The 26,420-nt window shown below is 49.4% G+C and overlaps 1 protein-coding gene across 4 annotated transcripts in view; it reads left to right on the top strand.

Annotated features, from left to right (window-relative positions):
* PAX5 (paired box 5) overlaps window positions 1–22,630 on the top strand; it is a gene marked incomplete at both ends in the record, with an annotated part of 135,792 nt that extends 113,162 nt beyond the window's left edge. For 3 of the 4 annotated variants that reach the window (XM_080362628.1, XM_080362627.1, XM_080362629.1), the window contains 2 exons: window positions 14,937–15,023; window positions 22,554–22,630. In XM_080362628.1, coding sequence (XP_080218754.1) covers window positions 14,937–15,023; window positions 22,554–22,630 — 164 coding nt within the window. The remainder of the gene's footprint in view (window positions 1–14,936; window positions 15,024–22,553) is intronic. The other variant, XM_080362630.1, reaches the window with a different exon arrangement.
* Window positions 22,631–26,420: the final 3,790 nt, after the last annotated feature.

The raw sequence follows: 26,420 nt of genomic DNA, 5'->3' as shown, positions 1-26,420 counted from the left end.
CCCTCACAGACCCAGTCCTCAACTCGGGTCGGTCAGTCCCAACCCCTGACCACCGAGGCTCTGCTGTGGCACACCAGCTGGGGACGGGGTCCCAAGTGTCCCACGCGCAGCACAGCCGATCCTGCCTGCTCTGCGGGCTCCCTCTGCTCCAGCCATCATTTCTGCCTTCTCCCATCGACATGAGATGCTGTGCATATCTAAACACAAGTAAGCAAGGCAAAGTGTGTATAAACAAAAGGGTCCATATTTAGGAGTGAGGAGGAGGAGAGAAAACATATTGTATTGCTTCACTCTTTGGAAATTTCTATGCATTTGTAATAACAAAATTACCATAATTTGCTCGTTAACGCAGCTAGATCAGTCAAGCATTGTTCCAAACATGCAGAGGCTGCTTCTCGCACCAGGTCTGGCAGTGAGTTAAGCACGGTGGAAATTAGCATGCAAATAGCCCTAATTCAGTGGCAGAGCTGTCAGATCTGCGTTCAGCTGCTTGTTCCCTTTGAAATCCCTGACAGGAGTGGCTCAGGCAATCCCACCTTCAAGTAGATCCAGCCAGAAGAGGTACCAAGGGGGCACCTCCTGAGTGACAGTTTGGCTACCTTCAGTCAAATCAATCAGTTGTGTCAGCCGGCAGCGGCACGCAGCGATGTCGAGGGCTGTGGAGCTGGGGGGGCTGTTTCCAGCCAGACCTCACCACTGAAACCGTCCCCTCCACACAATGACATGGTACCGGGGTTTGGGACTCCAGGAGTCAAGCGGTGCCGCCTGCCCGTGGGACAGCTGGGAATTGTCAAGTTAAGTGGCTGTTTGTGGCCCATCTGTGACCTGACGTGGCTGTTTAGCACTGAGTGGTGGAAACTGGGGTTTGTGGTCATTTCCTCTGGAGCCCTGCCCAGGGCTGCTGGCTTGGCCATTGTTATGGATCTTGTGGACCATCACCGTGGAGGATGCTATGTTGGGCAATGCAGTGTGTGGTCAGCATCGAGGGACGCTGCCCCCAGCACTGCAGCCACCCTCACCTCTAGGCAGGGAGGAGAGGGCTGGAGGCATCAGGTGGCAGCAGGGAGGTCCCTCCTGTGCCCGGGGGGAACCACGGGACCCTTTCCTCTCCTGTCTCTCTGCAGCTTGCTGAGGTAGTCACACAGGGACACTGGTGGCAGCTGAACACAGAGGCTGTTCCCTGGTGATGGGTCATTCAGTGTTACGGGTCTGATGCTTTGCCCATCTTTAAGCAATGCTGCTGGTTATAAAGGCAACATTGAGAATTTAAAAAGTGTTTTGTTGCCGTTGTTGGATTTTTTTTATGTTACTAAACATTTTTCTGTCTCCTGAAAGACAGTTGTGTTTGGGATTCATTACACTGACAGCTACAATGAACATGAATCTCTGCCCCAAATACCCAGAGCCAGAAATTTAAAGATGAGGTTCTTGCAGATGAAACGTTTAAAGCTCACCCTCTGCTCATTACTTGCATTTGCCCTGTAGGATCAGCTTCGAGGAACTTCCCGTCATGGTTGGCAGAGTTTGCCCTGCACAAGGTCCATTTATCCCCACCGAGGCAGCTCCCGGGTCTTCTCCAGGCACCTGGGGTGTCCCCTCTGCAAAGGACCTGGAGGGTACACCACTGTCCTCCCCTCTGGGAAGGCAGGAACTGCTTTACAAAGGGTTTCCTCACAGATTGTTGTCTGCCTGGCTCTCAAAACCAGCGGTGACAGCAGGCCCCAGGTGATGTGCCCCCCGATGTACTGGTGGTTTGAGCTCAGTGTCCAGCCAGCACACAGCGTGCCACGGGCGAGGTGTGCAGCTGCATCCCTGGCCCTCCACAAGTCCTTTCCTGTCTGCTCTGGCTTTGGTGTTATTGATGGCTGTCCATTGGTGGAAACACAATAGGAAAAAGCTAACTGTAATTAGGGAGACATGAGGTCTAATTTAGTTGATGTTTTGGAAAGCTATGCTTCAGATTAGCAGAGCAGAGCACCAGGGGCCTGGTCCTGAGCCCTGTGCAGGTGCTGCCTCCAAGGTGCAGGGAAGTCACCAGCGCTGACCCACTCTGGCTTGTGCTTGCAGGGCTGAGCTCAACTGCCTTGCTTGTGATGTTTCTCAGACCAGTGTAACAGCGATGTGAGAGCACACAAAATGCTATATGATTTCCAAGCATTCAGCTTTTTCTACATGTATGTCTCCTTGTTTTATGTCAGTACCCAGAGTTTAAAAAAATATGAGTTTACAGAAGCATCGCAGCTACAAACAACAAGTTCTCTGAGCTTTGAGCACTGTGGTGTGCCCAGTTTCTGACACAGCTGCCGGTAATGGTTCGAGTGCTGGAGTGGCTCTGCCCTCATGTGCTGGATGCATTCAGGAGCCAGGCCCAGCCACCAAAATCAATCAGGCAGTTTCCTGACAAACTTTGTTTGACTGTGAGCAAGAACTGAGATCCTCAAAGTAAGCAAAGTGGAAAGCATGTCATGACCTGTGTCCATGAGCAGGAAGGTGATGTGGCTGCTGTGCTCCTGCACGATGCTGCCTGCACTGTGCTGTGCCAGGAGCACCCCGATGGCAGCAGCCGGCGGCACTGATGGCAGAGCAGAGCCTGTGTTGCCATCACGTCCCAGCCCTGCAGCCCAGCTGCCGAGTGTGTCCTAGTGTGATGGGTGTTGGGGTGGATGCGTTTTGTTTCTCCTGGGCATTTGGCTCTGACTGGCCTGTTTGCTGCCCACACTGAGCACAGCATGGTGATGGCTTCTCACCTGCATCCTGAGCCTTGGTTTCTGCGTATACTGAAAGGTCTGTCTGGCTCTGAACGAAAGACTGGGAAAATCAATATCTGCCTGACTTCATGGCGTTAGGAAGCGTTTGCCAACTTGACCTGTGATGAACCGACTGTGTCCTGCTTCCAGTGTTTGTATGGCCAAGGGAATACTGGAGACATGGTCCTCAGTGCAGGCACTCCTTGGCACCCCGGCTCCCCGCACCCCCAGCCGCCTCCAGGCACCCCTGCACGCCCAGGCACCCCCATTCCCCACACCCCCCACGCACCCCTGCACCCCAAGCCCCTATTTGCTGTTGAAGGATGACCTGTGCAGAGGTTTGGGTGGGAGGGAGGTTGTAGCCATTCTGAATTTAGCATTTTTACTGCTCGCTGGCCTTGTTTTCTGAGACTGTAGGCTTGCTTTCTGTGTGGTGATTGCTGGAGGGAGTTTGCTTGCAGTTAGCACTGTTTGAAAGTGAAACATCTGTCCTGCGGTAAACTACAATGACAGACCTGATGTCTATGGCAAAAATTGAAATGAAATATTTTGAGAATTAAGTATTCTCTCTCTTTTTGACTTTATCAAAACAAGCGAAAATGCCAAGACACTAAAATAGACTGCAGTGCAGTATGGTGCAATGTAATACGATCAGTGAAAAAAAAAAATGGGTTCAGGGAAAGGAAAATTAAGTAAAAAAATGAATGACACACCTTAGCAAAAATGGAGGAAGGTGCTCCAAGGACTGCTCGGTTTTCACAGCAGAACTTTCCTCTGAAAACACATTTTAAAATGGAGGCCCTCAAACTCTAGGAATTGGTGTTTGTGCTGGAAAACTGTAGTGTGTGCACAACCGCTGCACAGAAGGTGCAGATGGGAAGGCTCTGAGAACATGTCTCCTGCCTGCCCTGCTCATGGGCTGCCTGGCTGCAGCAGGAGAAAAGGGACAGCCTGGGTGAGGGACTGAGAAGTCCCCAGAAAGATGCATCCTCTTATTTCTAGAAGCACATGTGGCACGGGGTACATTGATTGTTAATCAATCATGTGTCACCTATGACTGCAGTAGATTTGGGATCATGCTCTGCAAGGACTACACAGTATGTTGGGAAATTTAAATGTAACTCCCTTAATTCCTACATAAAAAGACTAAAACCAGCACTCTGGTCCTCACTCGTTGTCTGCTTAGCAGCAGATACACGAAATCCCATCAGTCTTGGGTAGCAGCAGCAAAGGTTGCTTTGCCACACAGAAACTTTTCCACAGAATAACTAACTTCCAAGCCCACACGTGTGTTTTAGTGACATGGAGAGGTGTGCATGGACGTGGGGGTGGGGTGAGCAGTGCCCAGGTGGGACAAAGGCTGTGTGCTGTGTTGCTGACAGGTGCTGGGCAGCAGGTGATGGTGCTGCCCCATCTTCTCTTCCTTCTACCAGCCTCCTTCAAGCACAAGGAGCCACCTTAGCCCAGGCTGTCTAGTCTTTGATCTTGCGCATTCACTGAAGTCAGGAAATGTGATGCCAGCCCTCAGCAAGGAGCCTGGTCCCATGGAGATGTGCCTGGAGCTGTGGGGATGCATGGGCAGCCATAGGTCCACTCGTGGGATGTGTCATGGCAGCCACAGTGTCTTCGAGCATCAGCCTGCTCTGTGTGGGATGAAACACCTGGTCTCTCTTCCCTTCCTCACCACGTGTTCTCTTCCTCGGCACAATTTTTGGCTGGGTCCGTTGGATCAGGCCAGGCTAAGTGTCTGCAGCTCTGCTTGGAAATAGGTTTGACTACAAGACATTTGCCAGCAAAGCAGCCAATCTGCCAGAGTGCTGAGCCGCTGCGCTCCCGGAAACTGACCTGAGATCAGCTGACACGCATTTTCTCTGCATTAAAAGGATGACTGCAACGTGGATGTGGTGTAAAACTAAAGCAGTGCCATGAAAATCAACTGAGAAATTATCTGTCTTCTGTCACTCAGGCATTCATTTGCATTGTGTATGGTGTCAGAAAGAAAAACCGACATCTCTGCTGGGGCTGTGTCTCGTATTTTAGAGCTTGCACAAACTCCCCGCAATGACAGAAGAACCAGAGGGGGTAAGCAGACCCTGCTGACATGCTAAAGCCATAGTCCAGAGTGGCTGAAGCCTGGAGTCCAGCTCAAAAGCTGGTCTTGCAGGCAGAAGGACTAAGATACTGAGGTTTTGGGTGGCTCAGCTGGGAGTGCTCATCCATGCAGAGGGTTTACATCAGGACAAGACGCTTTTTGGTCCATCAAAGGTGATGTCAACTGAGCAGAATGGGCAGGACCTGACCGGGCCTGGTGTCACCGGAGCTGCTGCCCTGTCCCAGCGGAGCCATGGTTGGTCCCTGGTGTGGTCTGGTGTGGTCACCGAGGATGGGTTCACCGGCGGGATGCCTGAGAAGATGTTGGTGTGGGAGGATGCTCCCTCAGCGCTGCAGATGCTTTCCTGCCCCTGTTCACACCCATGTTTGCAGATAATGGAAGACTGTTCTGTGTCTGCAGCAACCTGCCTTCATCAAGCTACCAAAACGCTCAGCTTCCAGACTTCACAATTTCCACAGGGTAGCTACATTAGTACGGCTTGTAACATTTTACCTACTTCTGCTACCAGCTAAATTATTGTGTAATTCTTGGAAGTAACTACACATTACATTATCATCATGAAGACAGAAGTTCTAAAAAAGGACCCAAGTCAGGAAAAAGCATGGTGTGGAATATTTTCAACTGAACCAAATACAACATTTCGGTTACATAGTTTGGAGAATTCCATCACACAGGATGTTTCTTGACACTTTTTGCACCAATGTGGAGTGAATCCATGTTGTTTAGCTTGATATTTTCTGCAAGACAGAAATTTTCCTTCTCATCCCACCTGCACTATCAGCCGCTTAGTCCACAGCAGGGAAGATGAAACGGTGCCAGGCTGGAGAGCCTGGCGCGAGGGCAGGAGCAAGCAGTGCCCTGTGTGTGTGGAACCTCTACATGGCCCTCATCCACCCTATGTCCCTTGTCTTACGTGGGCATCAGGTGAAGTGGGGCTTTGCGAAGGCTGCGGTCAGCCCCACAGACCAGGCTTGGGGAGAGCCAGGAGCTGCGGCATCTCTGGCATTCCCGGCCCTGCGGCCCCCACGCGTGGCTCGTGTGGCTGGTTGGGGTTGGTGTCACCAGCTGGGCTGGGCCTGCCCGGGGTCCTGGTGGCTGGTGGAGAGGGCAGGTGACTCTGCAGGAGGGAGCTGGGAGAGGGAAGGGGTAGATTCCTCATCGTCATTAGTTGCAATGCCATCTTCTATGCAGATGAGTTGGACAGTTGTCCTCCTGGTATAAGGAGATAAATCTCTTCTAATGCAGTTCCAATATGGTTGCTCTGTGGCACCACCTACCTTTGTTGTATTAAAGTTAAATACCTTTGTGTACAGAAGTTTAAAGTGCATAGCTAAAACCTATGTGCTTGCAGTAATTGCAGATGTAAATCTTTTTGTCATCCTGCAAAGACTAGGTGAGGTATTTCATAAATATGTCAGAAGCAACATTAAAATTTTATGGCAGGCAGCACGGGTCGAGAATAGTACAGTGACTTCACAGCAAGGTACGTCCACCTTAACCTACAACTCATTAGTCATTGATGGGATTTCTGTGCCTTGTAGCTTCTTGGAAACGAGGTAGTGTTACAAAAATCTGCATGTTACTGTTTTCTTAAAATATGACAGCCTACTTAGAACCATTACAAATAAAACTGTAAATCTTTGAGCAGATGCTAGTTAATATAAAGATAAAATAAGGGGGAAATACTGCCCAATCTGTATGATCATAAAATTATATACAACCTTCATTAGGCATTAATTGGCAGTCTTGATAGGACTGAGAACTTTGGAGAGACAGTGTCTGAATGTGACCAAGTACCTTCCAGCCCTAACTGCAATCAACTTCTGGTTGGCTGGCGTGCAGCAAAAATTGGCTAGTGTACAGGCTAATTTCATTCAAAGATCACACGTGTGAAAGTTCAGGTGATGGTTGTACCTGGACCACTCATTGAAGTGTTAATCAGTGGCTGCAAGGAATTACAGACACAAGTGGGATGTGCTTTTGGTGAGTGTAAGTGTGCTCGTGGAAGAGATTATTAAATCAACATGAAGGGCATAGGAAGCATTTTGAGGTTCCAGCCAGCAGGTTGTTCCTCCTGATTTTAGGAGAGAAATTAACTTTGATGAGCAAAAGGTATTGTAGGTTTGCTCAAGGAGGGTGTTGCAGGTGCTCAGCTGTGGGAGCAGAACGCTGCTTACACTGCAGCCATGGCAATTAACAGTGACCACCGCATGTCACGGCTGTTCTTTCAACACACAGTACAGACACCACCTAATTAATTGTGTGGCGTTAATAGCACTACCTGGGATCCCGTGAGTGACTGTGTACCCACGGCTGGCCAGGCTCTTGCAGTACCTGGCAGCTCCAGGGGCTCTGTCTTGGCTTCAACTGGATGAAATTTTTGACAGTTTTATCATATTATGTTTGAAAAACACAGGTAGAGGTTTTCAGGACTCAGAACTCTTTTTTTTTTCCCATTGAAAATCAAAAAGTGAGAATTTTGTACTGTGTAAGGGAAGTTTTACTTGGAAATAATTTCTGAGGGCCATTCTTTTGCTGAAATCTATTACCTTCTATTTCATCCTCAAAAAAAGAAAAAGAGCAACTGTGCAGGAAGCATTTCCCCTTTTCTGTTTATTAATGCTTTATTCACTTTTTTCCTGAGGGAATGGATGAATTGCTGGTGAGGGTCCAGAGACCAGGAGCCGCTGCAATCCTGATGCAGAGCATCTTAGGCGCTTTGAACAGCAGCTTTCTTCTTTCAAAACTGCTCGCTGAAGAGGTTTCCCAAAGCACGATTTTTCAGTCCCCTTGGGAAATGTTTAATTTTAGTTGAAGCTCCTTCCAACCACAAACCACACCGTGCCCGGCACAGTGCAGGCTCGGGGTGCACGTTGCTGAGCCCCTCTTGTCCGCCGCCGTCCCCCACCAGCCTCCGGTGGGGCTGTAACACAGTCACAGGAAAACTTCCCAAACCCGTCCTTTGAGGACTGTCCTGTGAATCCTGCCTGCTCATCCTGGGTGCTTAGCCAGTAATCACCTGGGTATTTTCACTGAGATAGCTTGAGTAGAACATTATGGGGTTTTGTTATACATAATGTATTTTCCTGCTCGACTCCTTCCCAGGGGGAACATTGTTTCTGAAATACACATTTTTATTTGAGTAGGACTGTACTTTTGGTAATTTTTCCCTCTTTTGCACTTCTGTTTTTTGTAGCACTTTTTTCTGCTCAGTCTAGAGCAAGCTGTTTAATGGCCAAGTGTGGTTGTTCTGCAGAGTTATCCATGTCCTTCCTCCTCTGGGACTTCCGTGGACAAAGAAAAGATGAGGGACTAGGAGGAGACCTGGAAGATTACAGGTGTTCCACCCTGGTGTGCCATGAGTTTCCAATCCACCAGGCAAAGTACAGCTGACATTTACAGATTAGAGCAGTGTAAATCACCAGTTCTCTTGTATGCAAATGAAATGTTAGAATTGGAAGACAATGCAAGGTTCAATCAAAACAAAAAATTACAATAGAAATTACTGTGGACTGTACTTTAAAGACACTGTGTGTATTCCAGTTGAGATTTTTGGATTTTTTTTCCAGCCTCACTGAACCCAATTTGAAAACTTAACATCTCTCTGAATTTAAAAGAAAAATAAGATTTGTTTGGAAAACTTCTGATTTTAAAAAAAGCCTTTTTATCGGAAAGATTTTGTCAAAAATTTGCAAAATTATATTAGTGATGTGAAACAACTTTTTAATGTGAAAGCAAGTTTTAACTGAAAGGTGTTTCCCAGCCCCCCTGTACATGGAGAACACTTCTAATGGAGTGAGTCCCCATGAGCCGCAGAGGCTGCAGCTCTCCAGACACAGCCGAAAACCACCACGATGGCTCTTTGCAGACAGACAGATTTGCTTTACCATGGAGAAAACAGACCGGAGAGGTCAGGCTGTTTTACTGCTCTTCTCAGGCCTCTCACACTGACCCCATCTGACTCTATGCAGGATGCTTCCCTGGTGCTGGACCATGAAGCAATCCCTCTGGTAGTGCTGGCAGACGGTGAGAGGTGACTTATCTTCCTGTCCTTTGGTTTGTGTCCACCACCAGCACAGATGGTGCCTGGCTCTATTGTACACCTGACTTCGATGTGACGGATTTCAAGGCTGCATTTGAATGGAATTAAGGAATACCAGGTTGGAAGGGACCACAAGGATCACCTGATCAAACCTTTCTTGGCACAAGCACCATCTAGACAAGCTGACTCAGCACCTGTCTGGCTGAATCTTAAATGTGTCCAATAGTGGGGAATCCACCGCTTCCCTGAGAACATTATTCCAATGACCAGTTGTTCCCATCAGGAGAAATTTCCCTCTTGTGTCCAATTGGAATAACTTGTACCCACCACCCCTTGTCTTTTCCACATGACTCCTTGTACAAAGGGTTCTCCTGCTGTTTTGTAGCCACCTTTTAAATGCTGGAACATGGTGATGAGGTCCCCCTAAACCTTCTTTTCTCAAGGCTGAACAAGCCCAGTTCTCTCAGCCTCTGCCCGTACGGCAGCTGCCCTGTCCTTTGATTTAGCCGTCATTTCACAGTGTTGGCCAGTGACACGCAGGAGCTGGGCACATTCATGGGGCTCACTGCAGTGTTAGCCCCACTCCTCTTCAGTCAAGCATGTCTTAGCTACCAGGGTAATGACTGCTATTGGAATTCACTGAAGAAATTTGTGATCCATGTGACTACTTCAACAAAAGAAAACAATAGAAAACAAAAGCTATGAGAATGTTAATTTTTAAAAGTTACAGTAAAGTTTTTGCCACAAGGTAAAGGTACAGACACCTGTGGCCCCTGTCAGGAGGTTGGGCTGGAGAGGGGCCACAAGTTCCTCTGCAGGGGCCCAACTTAGGAACAAGCACAGACAATTAGTTTTGAACTTGCCCAGGGCCCCAGTGAGGAATGGGCAAAGTGTTGCTGTTCTTGTCCAGGACTCTGTTTTTTATCCCATCACCTCCTATTCTTGTCCCTCATGCAGTTTCATTCATTATACACCACTTTTCCTTGTTTGTTTCAATTTTTTGCCAAATGGAAAGGCTATATAAAACATATGTATATCTCAAACCTGAAGCCTTAATGGCAAAAGAACCCAGAATTAATGAAGAAAACCAGCAGCAGGAGGGATGGCACAGCTGCGGGGTTGTGGTCACTCTCCCCTTTGTGTGGGAGCTGTCATGTCGTGGTCGGAGGAAGGCACGTCGTACCACCTGCACATCGTACCACCTGCATGTTGTATCGTCTGCAGCCACCATACAGACACAACCGCTCATCCCCACTGTCCTGGTGGCTTCTCCCCATCCCAAATGCAAAATATCTGATATTTAAGAAAACGCGGTGAAAAGTGTGCAAACACGTGTGCTTTCACGTAGCTGGCTCTGGTTGAGCTGTACTGGCTCTGGAGCTTCTGATTCACAGGATCTTGTGAGACACTGGGGACAAGAGGAACATGTTGAACTTGGAAGTGACATTTGAAACTTCTTTGTCGGGTATTTGTTAGTATTTTGTGTTTTAGTCCAAGGGTACCAGCAGCTGGGTAAGAAGCATGTCCCATGTGTGACTAGGTTGCTGGTTTCTGATGCTATTGCATGCCAGATAGTCCTAAAAAGACAAGGCTAAAGAACACGTTCGTTACTGTTGTGCTACTTCACAGGACCACAGCCAGGTGCTCTGCATGGTGAGCAGTGACAGTGGCCAAGCTGTGGAGCAGGGGCCCAAGGAAGATGTGAAATCTCCATCCTGGGAGATTTCCACACCTTGGCTGCACATGGCCCATGTCAAAGCTGGCTCTGCTTTGAGGAGGGGTTTGGAGTAGGTAACCTACAAAGGCTACATTCAACTTACATTATTCTGTGGTTACAGTATCCATGTTGAAAAAAAATCGAAAGCAGACAACTTGCCTCCCTGTCCCACCTACCGAAACCCAAAGCCTGTAGAAATGGAGTCTGCATCTGTCCCACAGCTCAGCCACCATCTAACAGCGTCTGCAGTCCCTGCTGCCAGGCTGCCCCATCCTCCTGCCTTTTGGCAGGGGAAGAGGGTTTCCCACATCCAGCCACAGTGCACAGAGGTACCTGCGTCCCCCCTCTCCCCTACAGGGACAGCTCTCTAAAGCAACGGGAGTTTGAAAGACACTGTGAACTCTCTTTCTTCATCTCGTGGTTCTTAAGCTCCTGATTTTCAGGTTTTCTGTATATCACAAAGGACACTTGCAGGAAGCTTACCTTAAAACCAAACAGACTGGTAAAGGTGAGTTGATAATCCCCAGAGGGCATGCTGCACAGTGAACAACGCAGTGCTGCAGAGCAGATGATTCTTCTGCCAGCAGCAGAGGGTCCATCCGCCACCATCCACTTGCAGCCGTCCCTGGGGCTCACCCCATAGGTGAGGGGACTGTCCCCCTGTCCCCTGTCTCAGGGTGCTGTGCCTTTTCCAGGCCCACTGCTGCTTTGTTGCAGTAACATTACTGGGAATCGTTCTTCCGTCCTCCCCTGCACCTCTGCTTTGATGGGTGGTGGAAGGGTCTGACCCAGTTTGGGCTAAAGCCGCATAAAGCATCGTGGCAGAGTGGAGTCAGATCTGCAGCAACAGCTGGGCTAACTCTGGCAGAAGCCCTTGGTTTGGTATCTTTGTGCCTCAGTGACCCCAGAGTTATTAAGGAGAGGGCTTACTCTTTTATGTGAGGGAGGGATGGGTCCCATTGCCACCCCTTCCTCGCAGCACAGGCAGGCACGTGGGTGCAGCACTCTGCACGTGTGCGCATCCCTGGGTAGCTGATTTGTCATGGTTTTCAATGGGGAGAGGGCTGGCCACTAAGCAGCGCTGTCAAAAACTGTAGCTGATGGACCTCAGAATATCTGGTGGAAAACATGAGGCATTCATGCAGCATTCATTCATTTAGCCTAGTTTCACTTATGGCTGTACCATTTGTCTGCCCAAGTGCTGTGATGGTGGTATCAGCGCTTGAGACTTTCTACCTCACTTCTCCTTTTCCCCTTCCTCCCCTCTCATAATTCTTTTCTCTCATTTTCCTTCCTGCCCCCCTTCTCTCTTTCTCTATTTTTTTTCTCTTTCCCTGCAAGGCCGATGGATATGCAGAGTATGTTAAGAAGCAAGTGATACTGTCACCGAGCTGATGGTGCTCAGTGACTCCTCGAGCTCCTGGCTGGTCTGTACTGCAGGAGCTTGACACCCTGACCACTGAGGCATAAAAAACAGAGAATTGGAAGCCTCAGCCTGACAGGCACAGAAGCATCCCCCAGAGAGGGTCCACGATGTGTGTCTGTGTGCGAGTGTGGGGAGGAGGGCAGGGGGATGGTGGGGGAGGAGAGCAAAGTGGGAGAGGATGAAACAATGAGATGTCAGCCCGTTTGCCCCCGCAGCCCTGCGCAGCGCTGATGAGCGTTTGGGAAGCGCTGCCGCCTGCTCAGCATGCACAGCACCGGTGCGGGACCCACCACAGATGTGCTGCTCAGGGACAGTGAAGGGGAGGAAGGGAGAGTGGTGCGACAGCTGAAAATGAGGGCCTGTCCTGTCACCGCTGGGTACATGTGCCCTCCCTCAGGGTGCAGCTCTCGCAGGCGTGTGGCAGCTCACTGCAAGCTTTGGTCCAAGTTAGAGGTGCTGCCCGCGCCTGGAGGAGCTGGGCAGACACCACTCCATGCCCCGTGCAAACACCCTGCAGCAGGGACCGCAGTCTGTCCTGCCTGCCCCGTCCCACTGTCCGTGCACCCACAGCTGCCTTAGCGGGGTGTGGTGGCGAGACTTTGTCCCATCAGCTTACGTGTGTTGTGTCAGTCAGGCAGTGCAACTGTTTATGCAACTAACACGGGGCTAAACCTCTGCCTTTCTCACTGCCCTGCGGAAAGGAAGAAATTAAACCACTGTGGAAGGTGGTGTGTGAGCCCCTGCCTGTAGAAGAAGGATTTTTGTGTGGCACATGCTGGAAGGAGGACCTGGCCATGAGCCTTCAGGGACTGGGAAGGATCGTACCACTGACCCCTGGCACTACCAGCCAGTTTGCTGCCCACACGCTTTGCAAGCTTTGTAGGACAGAGTTAGTTCAGAGACTTGCTGGAAGCTGAGGGCATTTGGGAATGGAGGAGAGAAGGGAGGGTGCTGTCTGAGCTGACAGCCTCAGCGCAGCAGTGGGGAGGCAGAAAAAGGGACCAGAGAGTAGTCGCTGTGTCTTGCCAGAGGGACTTTGCTCCCTGGCTTGTGTAAGGTGATGGTCATGCCTTAGCCAGTAGCCCTGGTACTTCAGATGGCTCCTGACATCTCTTCTGCTTTCACTGTCTTCACCATGCCTGACTCTTTTAGAGTGGGCACTGTCACAGAGGTAACCTTCAGTTTCTGAAGTCATCTGTCATTCAGGACAGGGAGCAGAGGAAATGTAGATACGATGTATTTCACAGGGAATGAATGTTTGGAAACAGCTCTGTTTTCCATGGTTCATGGTGAATTACTGCCTTTCCTTAAAAGCAGTGAAGAAAACATGCTCTGAGCTTGTGCAGGAATGTGGCCAGAGCGGCAAGGTGTGCTACGTGTGGAAGCTCTTGCTGCTGCTGCTTCAGAGTTGGTCACATTGCCCCAGCCGTGGGGAGGGAGCTGGCCCAGGCCGATCCTGTGAATCGCGGGGCCATGGGGAACAGAGAAGGGTTGTTAACGGAGATCCCCTGGAGCAAACCAGTGATGGGTGGCTCTTGCCATCAGCAGGTTTGCTGGCACTCTTTGGTGTAGGCTGAGAGGCAGCTTGTTTTTACTGAAGCAGCATCATGTGGAGACCAAGGTACCCTGGACTCAACCCTATATTTTGACATCAACCTATGTTACATTTGTATTGGCAGAAAATACCTTCGCAGGTGACTGCAGTGGCTGCCCAGTCTGCATGGCTATCACAGCCACCAAGAGGCAGTGCGGGGGGATCACAGCACCTCGACCAGAGCATCGTGCCCGCTCCCCTGGGCCAGCGGGTCAGCAGCTCACCGGACATGTCCTGAATCAGGAGCCTGGGGCCCGGCTGTGGTCCCCAGGACAGGTCTGTGGGTCACAGTGGCCAGGGCTGCTGAGCTGGGAAGCAGTGGAGTCTGCTTCTCAATGGGCCTAAAGCAGCCTTTGGTTTTGGGATGGGGCCTATGCCGGTGCCGAGGACCAGAACAGGGAAAAGTCACAGCGAGCGTTCTCTGCAGCAGCCTGGCAGCCCTCTCCTCCTCTTGCCATAGGAAACCTCGTTCTCCTGCTGTGCTGTGTTCTGTGTGCGTGTATTTGTTTACCAGAGGCGAGAAGGAGATGAGAAAGAAAGAGAGGAGGAGAGCAGGAAAGTGTCATTCATAGAAGATTTCGTAATAACTCAGCAGCAGAGTTGGTGTTTGCATGGTGGTGGAGCCTGGTGACCTACCCAGGGCCAGAGCCCCATGGTGCAAATCTCTGTCTGAAGAGCTTGCAGCTGAATTATGAAACAGAAAGTGACATGTGAAGAGAACAAACAAATGGGGAGAGAAGGAGCAGGTGAGGACATAAATGGCTATAACTCTTTGAGCCTTTTCTGTGACTTCATCTGGAGGGTTTCAATGCCATCTGAAACTGATGAAGGCATCCCTCTTGGGTTAAAGTGATGGGTGGATGTCTGGACCAAGACCCTCTTCTCTTGGGCATCCTGGAAGTCTACCCATTATCTAGGAGATTATATGGTTCATCTTCTAGCAGCAGAGAGCTTGTCTGGCAGCCCTGTTCTCGTGTTTCTTGCCCTGAATGCTGTAGGACCATGAAGGGCCAGCCCCATCAGTGTGTCCTCAGCTCCTCTCCATCCCTCCTTGCTGTCTCGCCTCGCTGCCTGTGACAAACCCACCAGTTCAGCAGGCCTGGTTTGCAAAGGACACATAAAAGATGACTGCACCCATTTAATAATTCATCCACCCGTATTGTCTTCCTTCAAAGAAGATGGCCAGTGTTGCTTTTACTGAAGCTATCACTGGAGCACTGACATGCTCAAGAGTTCCCTTTCCCCACAGCAGTAACCATGGTCTCAAATGATCTTTTGTTTTGTCTTTTTAATTTAGGGAGTGAGTTTTCTGGGAGCCCATATAGCCACCCACAATATTCAACGTACAATGACTCCTGGAGGTTTCCCAACCCTGGACTCCTGGGTAAGTTGCCATTCACACCTTGGGGGCTCAGTGCAAGCTGTGCCCTGTTTGCCACTGGGCAGCGATTGTCCATAGCAGGGGTGGGCAGGACACGTGTCCTGGCGCTGTCTGGGGTTCCTGTGGGGTTCCTGTCCGGCTGCTCTGTGGGACCGCATGTCTTCATTGAGGCACACAAATGCTCTTGGTTCCCTTCACCATGCCCAAACCTTTTGTTTCTCTTTCTGTCTCATAAAATCCTCACAGAGACACATGGTGCTGCTGGAAGGCAGGATCCCTATGTTTCTGAGGGTAAGGATTCCTGTTCAGACAAAACTCGGGGCACTTTATCAGGAGTGCTTGTTTCATGGAGGCGCCGGCTTGCTTACAGCCAAATGGAAGCCCCACCACTCCCTGCAATATCTTTTACTTTCTTGTTCAAGCACTTTGCATTTCTCCTCAGCCTCATGCTGCATTTTTTGCCCAGCTATGTGTTTTCCTGATCCATCCCTCCTGCAAGGGACAGTTGTGCCCACGTAGCTCCCCTGATGCCAGCACGGTCCCTACAAGTGCTGGGGGGCAGGAGCCCCGTGGCTCAGGCAGGATCATGGCCCCCATGTGAAGGATAAACATAATCCATTTTACACCACTGTCAAAAGCTGGCCCACTTTGACCTTATATACATGTAGCATGCAGTAATTAGAATTTTTCCCTGCATAATTTGCATGGATGAGGTAAGTAAAATACCAATTAATTGTCATCTCTCAACACAGGAGTAGCATGCCTTAGAGATTTCCAGATTTATGGATGACAGGGCTGTTATATGTGACCTCCGGCAGAGAAATAATGTTGAATTTTTGTCATACTTTTTTCATCCACTTTCTTTGTTTTAAGTAATTGAGTCCCCATGTAATTGAGCCACCCAGGCTGTATTCATCATGGTTCTTGTCCTTAAACAAATCCTCAGGGAGCAATAGACAGCCTTTGCCTCCCATGCCATGGTGCTGGTATAATGCTGCTATTCACTGTGCCACATTTAAGGGTTTGTTAGCGCTTCCATCATAAATCAGCAGACAGATTTCCAGCTAATATGGATGGGCATAGCTGCACAAAGCTGGAGGAGTCCCTTGCTTCAGCCCGCAGTTTCCATGGCCACAGCTGGCAGTGCCTGCGGGATTTTGGCTTGTCCATGTGGGGAAGATGCTTTGGCCAGGGGAAGGAGTGAGCATGCACCATACTTTCATCATTTCTAATTTTGCAACTCCTTTGGAAGCAGGAGAGCTGCTTTAGCAGCTTTAGCTTTAGCAAAGCTTTTTCATGTGGACAGGCCTGGGAAGCCAGGTTTTGGGTGGGTTTTTAAATTCTCCTGGCAAACTGGTAAAGAAACTGGCATGATATTGTTGGAAAACCCAGCTCCAGCCCTGCGCTTCTGCATGTAGAGAGAGCATTTGGTGAGGATCTGGGCTGCACACCATGCTGCTGCCTGGGGAGGACATGCGCACCAGAGCTGTCCTGAAGCCATCCTGGAGCTGCCCACAGTGATGAGCAGTGGTGCTTGGACTACAGCAGCAGTGGGTTGTGCCCATGAGTTGCTCAGCCCCTTATTTCAGGTGATGGACTCATAGGCACACTAGGCTTGCTGGCCAGGGTGCAGAACACATCCCCATGGTGCTCCACAGCCAGCGGATGTGAGCAGGTCTGGGCCAGGAGAAGACTTTAAAACAGAGGTTGGTCAGGAGCCAGCTGACATCTGCCAGAACATGTTTTACCTGTCACATTCCGTTTTTGTCTTTCTTCCTCTTTTTTTTTTTTGTTTCCTGTTTGGATACATTCTGGGGGCAATTCCCCCTGGTCTCTGTGTGGGAGGCGTGCGCTGTGTGCAGCAGAAGGGACGCCATGCTCCCCGCAACAAGCCTCGCTGCTTGGGATGGTGAGGGTTTCTACAGCAGCATTTATACAGCAACATGCTGTGAACACGTGTTTAAATGAGGCAAGGGCAAAAATATTTGGATGCTACAATTTTCCTTCAGAAACTGCAGCTTTATTGAAATTGAAATGTTTCAAAGTATAATGACAACAATGCTGGCATTTTTTGCTCATGGGAGTTGTTGAAGTGTATAATCTTGGCTTCCTCAGTTTTATCCTCTTTGTAATACTTTGTGTCAGTATTTTCAAAATCTTGTGTTTCAGTAAATGTAGACTCACTCACTGCACAAGTAAGGTTTTATTGCTCTGAGTGTGCAATGACACACTGATTTGGAATTATGAGAATGGAAATTTGATGCATCAAAAAGAACAAGAAATGGGAGATTTTCTTCTGCAGCAAGTCCTAAGGATTAACTTACTGTTCCAGTTCAGCTTGGTCACAAAACTGGGAGTGCTGGAGTTTCTTGGAGGAGGATTCCCTTGTCTGCCCATTGTTAATTTAAAAATACTTGTATACAGGGCAAGTAGGAATCCAGTGGCAGAGCCTTAAAATCCTGTTCCAAGTCTCCTGGCACACCCAGAAGGCTTCATGTGAGGAGCCTGGGCACCCCCAGTAGAGCGGAGGTTAATTTAAACTATATCCAGGATGTTTCCACTCTTCTCAGGAGTATACGTGAGTGTGTTTAGTAATTCTCTTCTGACAGCAAGCTCTGGCAGTATCAGCTTCAAAGCAGAAACCTTGACAAAATTAATCAGGACTGGTACATAGATTGACACAGTTTGTTTTACTAAGTCCCACTCCCTTCACCAAGATGAAAGTGTAATACTGGAGGCACTTAACAGCACCTACGCTCAGTTAATTCCCTGTGCTGGCAATAAAGACTTGCACTGCAGCAATCACACCAGGCCGAGACCTGTGAAAGAGGAGCTAGAAGGAGAAATGCTGTGATTTGGAAGTGGCAAGAAGAAAATATACTTGAGTTTAAAAATGATTTTGGAGGGGAGTGAAGAGAATAGGACAAGAGAACTGAGAATGGTGAAGAGGCTTTTGTCATTCGTCTCCAGTCATCGTTGCACGAGTCTGAAGCCCCAGTGAAGAGGTGTGAGCTGGCGTCTCCACGGGAAGGCAGGACCATGGTCTTGGTGTGCAGGTCACGGGCAGCAGCTGTTGGCCTCAGGAGAGCTGCTCCCCATGACTCCTGTGACCACTGTGCCCTTGCTCCAGTGCTCCAGCTCCTCTGCACCAGGCAGCCCCCCTTCCTCCTCCTCGGCTGGAGTGGGAGCTGGTGCAAATGGGTGATCCCTGGTCCCTGGGGCAGTCCCGAGTGCCATACCCTATGGTTCTTGTGGAAGGGGAGATGGCCAAGCTGTTGTCCTCCAGAGTGGTCAACAGAAGCGTGAGCAGAAAAGGTCAGTTCCCTGTTGCACTTCTGCAGCATCTTTCTGCTCTCCTGGTGGCCCCACACCCAACCCTGAGCAGCCTTTGATGCCTGGGGTGGTTCATCCCACCCCAGCCACAGCTGAGGTGAGGAAGGTCCCTGTGTTTAGAGGGATGTGCTGGAAAGGGGCTGCAAGCCCTGGCTGCACGTGTGGTGTGCGGCTCGGTGGCTACAGCATATGTCCCCATCTCAGAGACAGAAGAGGAGGTAGAAAGAGGGACATCGTTTTAGTTTTTTCTCTACTGCACCAAAAATGCTACCACACAGGGATGTGCATGGGGCACACACAGGCACAAGCACACATGTGCTGGGGCTCCCTCCATCACTGTCAGCACATCCTGGTACCGCCAGCCAAGACCCAGCTTAGTGCAAAGAGTAGGTAACAGCAACAGCCAAACAAAGAAAAATGATTCGATTTTGTGCTGGCTCGTTGCCGTAACAACTTCACCACTGGTTGGTGGTGAACGCTGGTTGCATTCAGCTGGTCGCTGCTCACAACAGGTTTCACTGAATGCGGTGTCCCTGCTCCTGACCGGACGTGGTCCCTGTGTGGTGGTTGGCAGCGTTGGCTCCTTGACGACACCTGCACCGTCACGGTGCCGTGGTTGTGGGTGCCAGCACCATGTAGGGCTTGAAGCTGGTCAATTAGGATTAGATTCAGTTCTTCTGTGGGTTTCTGTGAAAAGATTAGAGAACAAGTAGGCACCAGAAATGACTGTGTCAAGAAATAAATTGATGATAGTATGAATTAGAAAGCAAACATGACAGAAGGACAGACAAGTCTGTTCTGGATGGGGATATGGTGACAGCGAGGAAGAGTGAATGCTTTGTGATGTGATGTTTTCATTTTTCACTTTAAATACAAGCTTTTTTGATTTCACTGCTGGAAAGTGAACTGGAAAAAATCAAACTCAAGAGAAGTGTAAGGTCTTTGGAAAGCATGAGAGAAATATTTGGCTTTGGTAGCTGCACTGAGTCAGAAGAGCAGCAGAGGAAGAGGGACAGGGAAAAGCAAAGGCCCCGACCCCCCAAAGATGCCCTTTACTCCAAAACCTTGGGAAACATTGCATCTGACCCTGGTGGGACCCGCATGCTGCTCCATGAGTCAGGGTGAGATTTTTTGGTGCCACTAGATCACTTCCCTGGACTTCTCAGTCCTCTGCCTGAGCTGAGCTGCTGTGATCAGGTGCTGGTACCAGTGCCAGCAGGGACTGGGGTCTCTGCTGGTGATCACACCTGAGAGTTGGCCACCACCACCCTTGCTCCCCATCAACCTCCTGGAGCTGCAGGAAGTGAGGACAGCAGTTCCACCTGGCTCTTCACTGGCCTGTGGGGTGTTTTACCTGAGGTGCTGCCTGCCCTGCAGCAGAAGATGGTCCCCATGGACTCCAGGAGTGGCCATGCAGAGACATAGACTGAAAAACTGGGCACCCCCAAGAGTCCACCCCCTGTTCACTGGCTACAGCAACGAGTGTTCACTGTCTTTTTGAAGATTTCCAATGTTCTTCATTAAAAATTGTTCCTGAGGGTGTGGCTTGTTCACCTGATGTCACTTACCAGGAGGAGGATCATCCATCCAGCCCAGGGCAGTGGTTTTAGTGTCTTCAGCAGATAACGCAAGGCCATCAGCTCTGCACTCCCGCAAACGTAATTTGGATCATTAACCTCTGAAGGTATCTACCTTTGCCCCCATTGATTGTGGCTTAAAATACTTGCTTTTTAATTGATAAACCTAGTTGAGATGAGGTCCTGCCTAAAAGTTTTGCAAACATCCTTGCAAATGCTTTGCCTGGCCAGTGATTTCCTGGTCTGTCTTGAGTTACTCTTGTATATGGTAAGACTATGCTGCTACACAACTGGGACCACAGCCTTGAAGCTTGGTTTGTCTTCTTTAAACCCAGCCCTTTGCAGCAAGTTTGTATGATGTTAAAGTTGGAATGTCTAGGGCACTGAGGGTGGCACAGAGGACAACAGAACCCGCACATTGTGTACATCTCCAGTGCTGCCGCAGCACTGACTCATGCAGAAGTCACATTCCCATAGCCAAACCCAAGCTCAGGACACAAGCAGCCTAGAAGAAAGATATGGGCTTGCCAGCACCTTGAGATGGGTGATGGAGGATCTGTGACAGTAAGGCGGGGTGGAAGAGCCCATCCTTGCAGGAGGTGTTGTAGTTGGTGGGGTTGTCTCCTCTTGGGCAGCACAGCTTGTTTCACCAATGATGGAAATCACTCCAGGCAGCTCACTGAGGCCAGTTTGGGGCCTTGTGTGTTGCAGCTGTACCACCAGTGGCTAACACCATTGGCTGATGGGCTTCCTCTTAGAGGCTGGTGATGCAATTCTCACTCTATGCTTGAGCTTTTGAACCAGCAGCCTTTTAGTGAACACTTGAGTTGTTTTAGGGTGAACAGCAAAGCCTTCATCTGGAGGCTGTGCAAGATGAGGGGAGAGCAGGAGGTTCTCCAGCTCCCCAGGAGAGGCACTGTGGCTCAGGGGTAAGCAGGTGACATCACCACAGGGCACATTGGCTGAGTGCTCCTCTTTGCTCCAGAGGGTGTTGCTGCGGTCATGGTGGTGGATCTGCCGGGAAACTGCCGTGCTCAACCCATGCCCAGCTGTTAGGCAGCTGCTGGACCTGCTGAAATAGGGTTTGCTAGAGCAAATGGCTGGAAACACACCTTTGGCATTGCTGCCACTGATGCTGTGCCTAAGTGAGGCACCACCTTCTCCCGGAGGGGCCAGCTACTCTTCCTCACCGAAACTGCAGAAGTTACCCTCTCTGTGACAAGACAGGACCCTGGCCATGAAGACCCTCAACCATGGCTGCTGTCCCAGGTGGTGTAAAAATAGAGAGTTCAGAATGGGCAGCAGCTCTTCGGGGTGTCACTTGTGCAACTGGACCCTACAGCCCAGCCTGCTCCAGAGCGATTCCTCGCGCTAGCTCTGTCACTCATCCAAACCTGCCTGGGGTTCTCAGAAACGTGTGTCTGTGTGCCAGTCTTCCCAAGGGGCTTCTTCCACATTGCGGCATGCCTCACGCATGTCAATCTTCTGATGACTTGGAGACCAACCTGGTAGCACTTTGAAAAATTCTTTGGTCAACTCTTCTTACTCCAAATCAGAGTTAGTTTCCACTGCACTTGGACGGTATTTAATAGCTGGTGCTATCTGAAGAGATTGGTATCTCTCCAGCTACATCTGAAGTTAAACACTCTTCCTCCTCCAAGCAAACAATCCAGCTTCCAGGTGATACATTGGTGAACATGCAGTCTACTGGTGCTTAACCCTGCAAAGCAGAAAGTCATTGCCAAGACTTTTCAGGCTTTGTCTTGGTAGATGAGTGCTTTGGTATTCGTCAACCTGAAAAGTTTTTAAGTCTAGCCAGCATAGTTCATTCAGGTGTGTAGCACATGTACTCAGTCAAAAAACAGAGAATACATTTGATCAGTTTGAATCTTAAGTGTCCATTTCAAAAGCCGTCATGTGAAGTATCCGATACTTTGTTGGTTGAGGCATTATTCACTGGAGGTAGTTGTAAGCTGCTTTCTGGCTTGAGATTAGTTACCAAGCGAAAGGGAAACTCACCTATATTTTCTGAAGATAATTTCTCCACTCAACAAACCTCTCAGATGTCCAGAGACTCCTCCTGGCCAGGCAGACATTGGTGTCATATGGTGATCCCAAAGCAGATCTGGTAGCACAAACTTGGTGGCTCTTTCTTGAGCTCCAAGGTTGCTACCAGAGCTAAGCAAAATCCAGGGGGTTACTCTCTGATGGAAGTAGTTTGAGAAAAGGGGGAATTTTTGTTGAGTCCAGCAAAATATGTTGAATACTTTGGGGTCCAACCTCCTCCTTTTCCCAAAAAGAGGGAAAAAATACATCAGAGAAGTCAGCACGTGGTAATGCCTTGGGGTTGGAACACTTCGACCTTCCATTCTGAAAAGCAATTCACTTTTTTGGTGAAGTAAAACCAGTGTTTTAAGGGAAGGAAGAGAATTGCGTAGCCTACAGCTGGCAGAAATGCAGAGCAACAGTAACACCATTCTCATGCAGAACGTATGAATGTGATTTTTATTTTAATTACCCAGCCTGAGCTCAGGCTGGAGAGCTCTCTGCTGCCTGTGTTGGCATGCTGCAAGCTGGCACCTTTCCACCTTTGTCTTCCTCACGCTCATCCCTTCTCTCACAGGCTCCCCGTACTACTACAGTGCTGCAGCCCGTGGGGCAGCCCCGCCAGCAGCCGCCACTGCCTACGACCGCCACTGACACCGGAGCCCGCGGCCCCAGCCCAGGACGACCGCCAAGAGACACCTTGTGCCACCATGCCAGCCATGTGGCAAGGGCAGGGGAAATACCCAGTAGGAACATGCTAATTGAAATTCTGCCCTTTAAACTTGGTGAACTGATTATTGTCCTATTCTTGAAGCTGATCGTATTGACTGGGTCTCAAATCAAACAAAGGAACAGGAAGAAGTGGTTCTCCTGATGCTCTATGTGATCAAAACTGAGTAGTAGCTTTACGTTTTTGCAGCTGGCTGGCTACTGCTTTAGTGGCCTGTGGGTGCCACAACTGTACCTGGGGATAAGGAAGATGTGAGCAGCCCTTTGGGGTGGCTTCCTCTTGCTGCACACTGAAACAGGCTGTGACAGTCAAGGCAATTTTCCTCCTCTTTCTTTCCTTCCTTCCTTCTTTCTTTCTTTCTTTCTTTCTTTCTTTCTTTCTTTCTTTCTTTCTCTTTCCTTTTTTTTTTTTTTTTTTGTGGCAAAGGAAAAAAAATCAGTCTGCTCGATTTTACACAAGCACCACTGTAAATACTTGCTTGTTTGTATTACTATAAGAATGACTTAAGCATAAGCAGCAACGTTGTACAAATGTGAACTCAAAACACATCTGAAAATGTGTTTTGAAACTGGTGCGTGGATTCAAAGAATTCAGTAAGCTTTAAGCAACTTTGAACCAGGTTAACACTCATGGTGATTATATTTCAGACTGACGCTATTTCTGTATAGAGCATCCTATCTGATAGTTGTGTGTGATCATGTTATATGCTGGTATCAAACACATAGGCAACTGAAGAAGTGGGCAGTTTTGTGACATTTTATTGCTTAATATTATATTCATTTTTCATCATGATGAGCACTGAAACAAATTCTCTAGTTTAAAGTTAAGCAGCATCCAAGAAGGAATTCTTAAATAATGACACCTTATGTACATCTCAACAGGCTGTGTGCTAAAACCCAACCATGAACACCATGAGAGGAATGGAGAAAGATACCATGGTGATTACTTTTGTGAAACAGGCACGTTGAGCGCAGCGTGCTGAGCGTGGCGGTGGCCACACGCACTTTCTGATGCAAAACAGAGGGGAGACTGTCTATTTTAGAGGGTTCTGAATTTCAGTAAAGGCATTTCAAATTAAAGCTGCCATAGTCCAGATGTGTGCCAGGAGTTATTTTGCCTCATGAATTCTGTATTTCTGGCTCCTGTTCTAATAATCAGTGTGTGCCTTCCTGAGGCCAATGAAGAGAGGAGAGTGGCTACAGACAACCCATGAAATGGCTACACCAGCCACTTCGCCTTCATGGAAGCAAGATCTGTTGATTTACCCTGCAAAGCCCTCATGTCCCAGGCTGAGGGGCAGCCAAACTCAGCCATGCCTTGGTGAAAGGCCTGACCCTGTTCCCTCATCCTGAGGGCACCAGAAATACTGCCTGACCCTGCTGAGAAGAAGACCTGGCCATGGCCTCCTTACTCGCAGCCTGATGATCTGCACCAGCCTGGTGTAGCACAGACACTGCAGAGGGGTGCTGCTGGTGCCTGTGTATGTCCCAAGACTGGAGAAGGTTTGCTGGTGTTGAACCTGAGATGCATTCCCATGGATGAACAATCAAGTATAAACACTTGTTTCCAGCTGTACAAGCATTTCTGTGGAATGGCAGCTCCTGAGTTAACACTCTTCCTGCTCCTCCTCCCTCCCCACCTCATCGCTTGTACTGCATGTCTGGTGCCCTTCATGGCTGCTGACCCATTCAGAAGCTCTCTCTCCAACTCCAGTGGCATCTTCTCACAGTGTGGAAAGGTAGCCATCACTTCCAGGTTTCCAGGACAGGTGTGTTCAGATTCTTAAAAGCTGTGAAGGCACCCAGGTCCAACTGGCTTAGCAGTGAGATGTTTACAGGTCCTATTGGGAATCTTGGCCAAAGTCCTTCCAAACTGTGTCCCTAACCTAGAAGTAAGTTTTGTGACAAACTTACCAGTGAGAGAAGTCCTGCTTTTCATCTTTCAGAAACTAATAGCTTATACAGACACATTTTTAATGGAAGAAAAAAACAGCATGGACAATTTACACAGGAAACTTTCTGAAGCATTACCTTGGTGTCATCTCTTTCTGAGCACCCTGTGATCACTCGCACCCTGGTGACAAAGCTGTAGAGGGTGTTTCTGTGCCTGGATGCTGGTTGTGTGGGGACTCTTCACACCTGCCCTGGGCCCAGGTGTGTGTGTTGTCTGCTCCCTGAGCACACACCTTCTCTGTGAGCTCAGGGAAGGGTGAGGTTGTCTGCAACTCAGCTGAAGAGGAAAGAAACGAGGGTTTGACCATCGGCAGTGAGGGTGTGGGTGATGGCTCTGGAGCAGAGCTGGGCTGAGCTACACCACCTATGGAGATACCACCCGCTCGTTGACCAAGCTGGCCTAAAATGAATCTGTCTGTCTGTCCAGTGAGGGAACAGCAGCTCCTGTTGATGGCCTGTGGGTCTTCCACCTACCCTCCATACTGCCCTGCAAACATATTTATTTTATTTGCTTCCTCGGTGGCATGGCTTCTGTGTTGTGTGCTAATTCAGATAACATTGAGAAGACCAAACACGGTACCTCAGCAGAGGCTGGCATGCTCCAGCCAGCTGCACCTGCAGTTGGACTGGGGACTGAGGAAAGGCACAGTGGGTATATTTCCCTTGAAAGAACATGGATGGTGCTGGTTGAAGTGACCTGAGGTTCTTGGACCTGTCTGGCCCCATGGTTTTCATCAGGATGCCCTGAGTGTGGCCCTTGGGCAGAGCCACTTGCAGGCATGGTGGTGTGCTCCATGCCACCGCCCGGCAGTGCAGGCAGTGACAGTGCAGGTGCATGGGCAGTGTAAAGATCCTAGCTGGAGCTGCAGAGATGAAACCCCAGACTCTCACCCTTCCACACACAAACTGGATGCACCCAGCCCACATCCCAAAGCAGGGCAGCTGGGCTTGCTTATATCTACTGGGACTGCTTCCCTACAAGAAAAGCCATTAAGGGTAGGCCCACTGAGTATGGATGCTGTACTTCTGGAAAAGACTCCTCCTGACATACTGGTTTTGAGAATATTTCACCTACAATTTTCCAACTGCTTTCCTCAGGAGGTCTGGACTTTTTGTCCATAGTCTTCACCGAGGGAATCCTTCTCCTCAGGGAGCACCTTTGACAGGTGCCGCTGGCAGAGGTTTGTCCTCTGGGGATGATGGAGAATTTGCTGCTACTGCCCGCTCCTCCACAGCCCCGGCTCGGCAGCGATGGTCACCACTAACTGTCCCATTTCACCGGGACAATCCCTGGGTGAGGTGGAAGCTGGAAGCAAATGACCTCGTGGGGCTGCAAAGAGGAGAAAGAGCCAGATCAGCACAGGGATCTATCATACGCTCGGCTGGATGGAGGGTTTTACAGTAGTATGTGCTCCAGCAATAAATTCTTCAAGTACAGGCTGAGAAATGAAATATGAGTGATCAAGAGAGAAAACACTCCTGCAAGACTAAATCAATGTAGGCCATGAGCCAGGATTACAAGGACTGACCTGTTGGGGAAACCCTCAGTCAAGCTGCGAGAGTGTAATCATAAAGAAGATGTAAAATGCATTGAGTTTGCTTAGCCTCTGTTTGAAGGTTCTGTTACAGAGGCATTATTGTTAGGCAGATCCACTGTCTTGCTGAGCTCAGGATGTCTTGGAACCAGAACCGCAGAGCAAAAGCTTCATTTGTTTCCTGTCAAATCAGAAAAATGCTCCAGGTTCTGGGAGCACAGGGCCAG

This window comes from Nesoenas mayeri (genome assembly GCF_963082525.1).
Source record: "Nesoenas mayeri genome assembly, chromosome: Z".
Classification (NCBI taxonomy): domain Eukaryota; kingdom Metazoa; phylum Chordata; class Aves; order Columbiformes; family Columbidae; genus Nesoenas; species Nesoenas mayeri.
The sequence above is the reverse complement of the archived record's forward strand: the minus strand, read 5'-3'. Positions and strand labels throughout refer to the sequence as shown.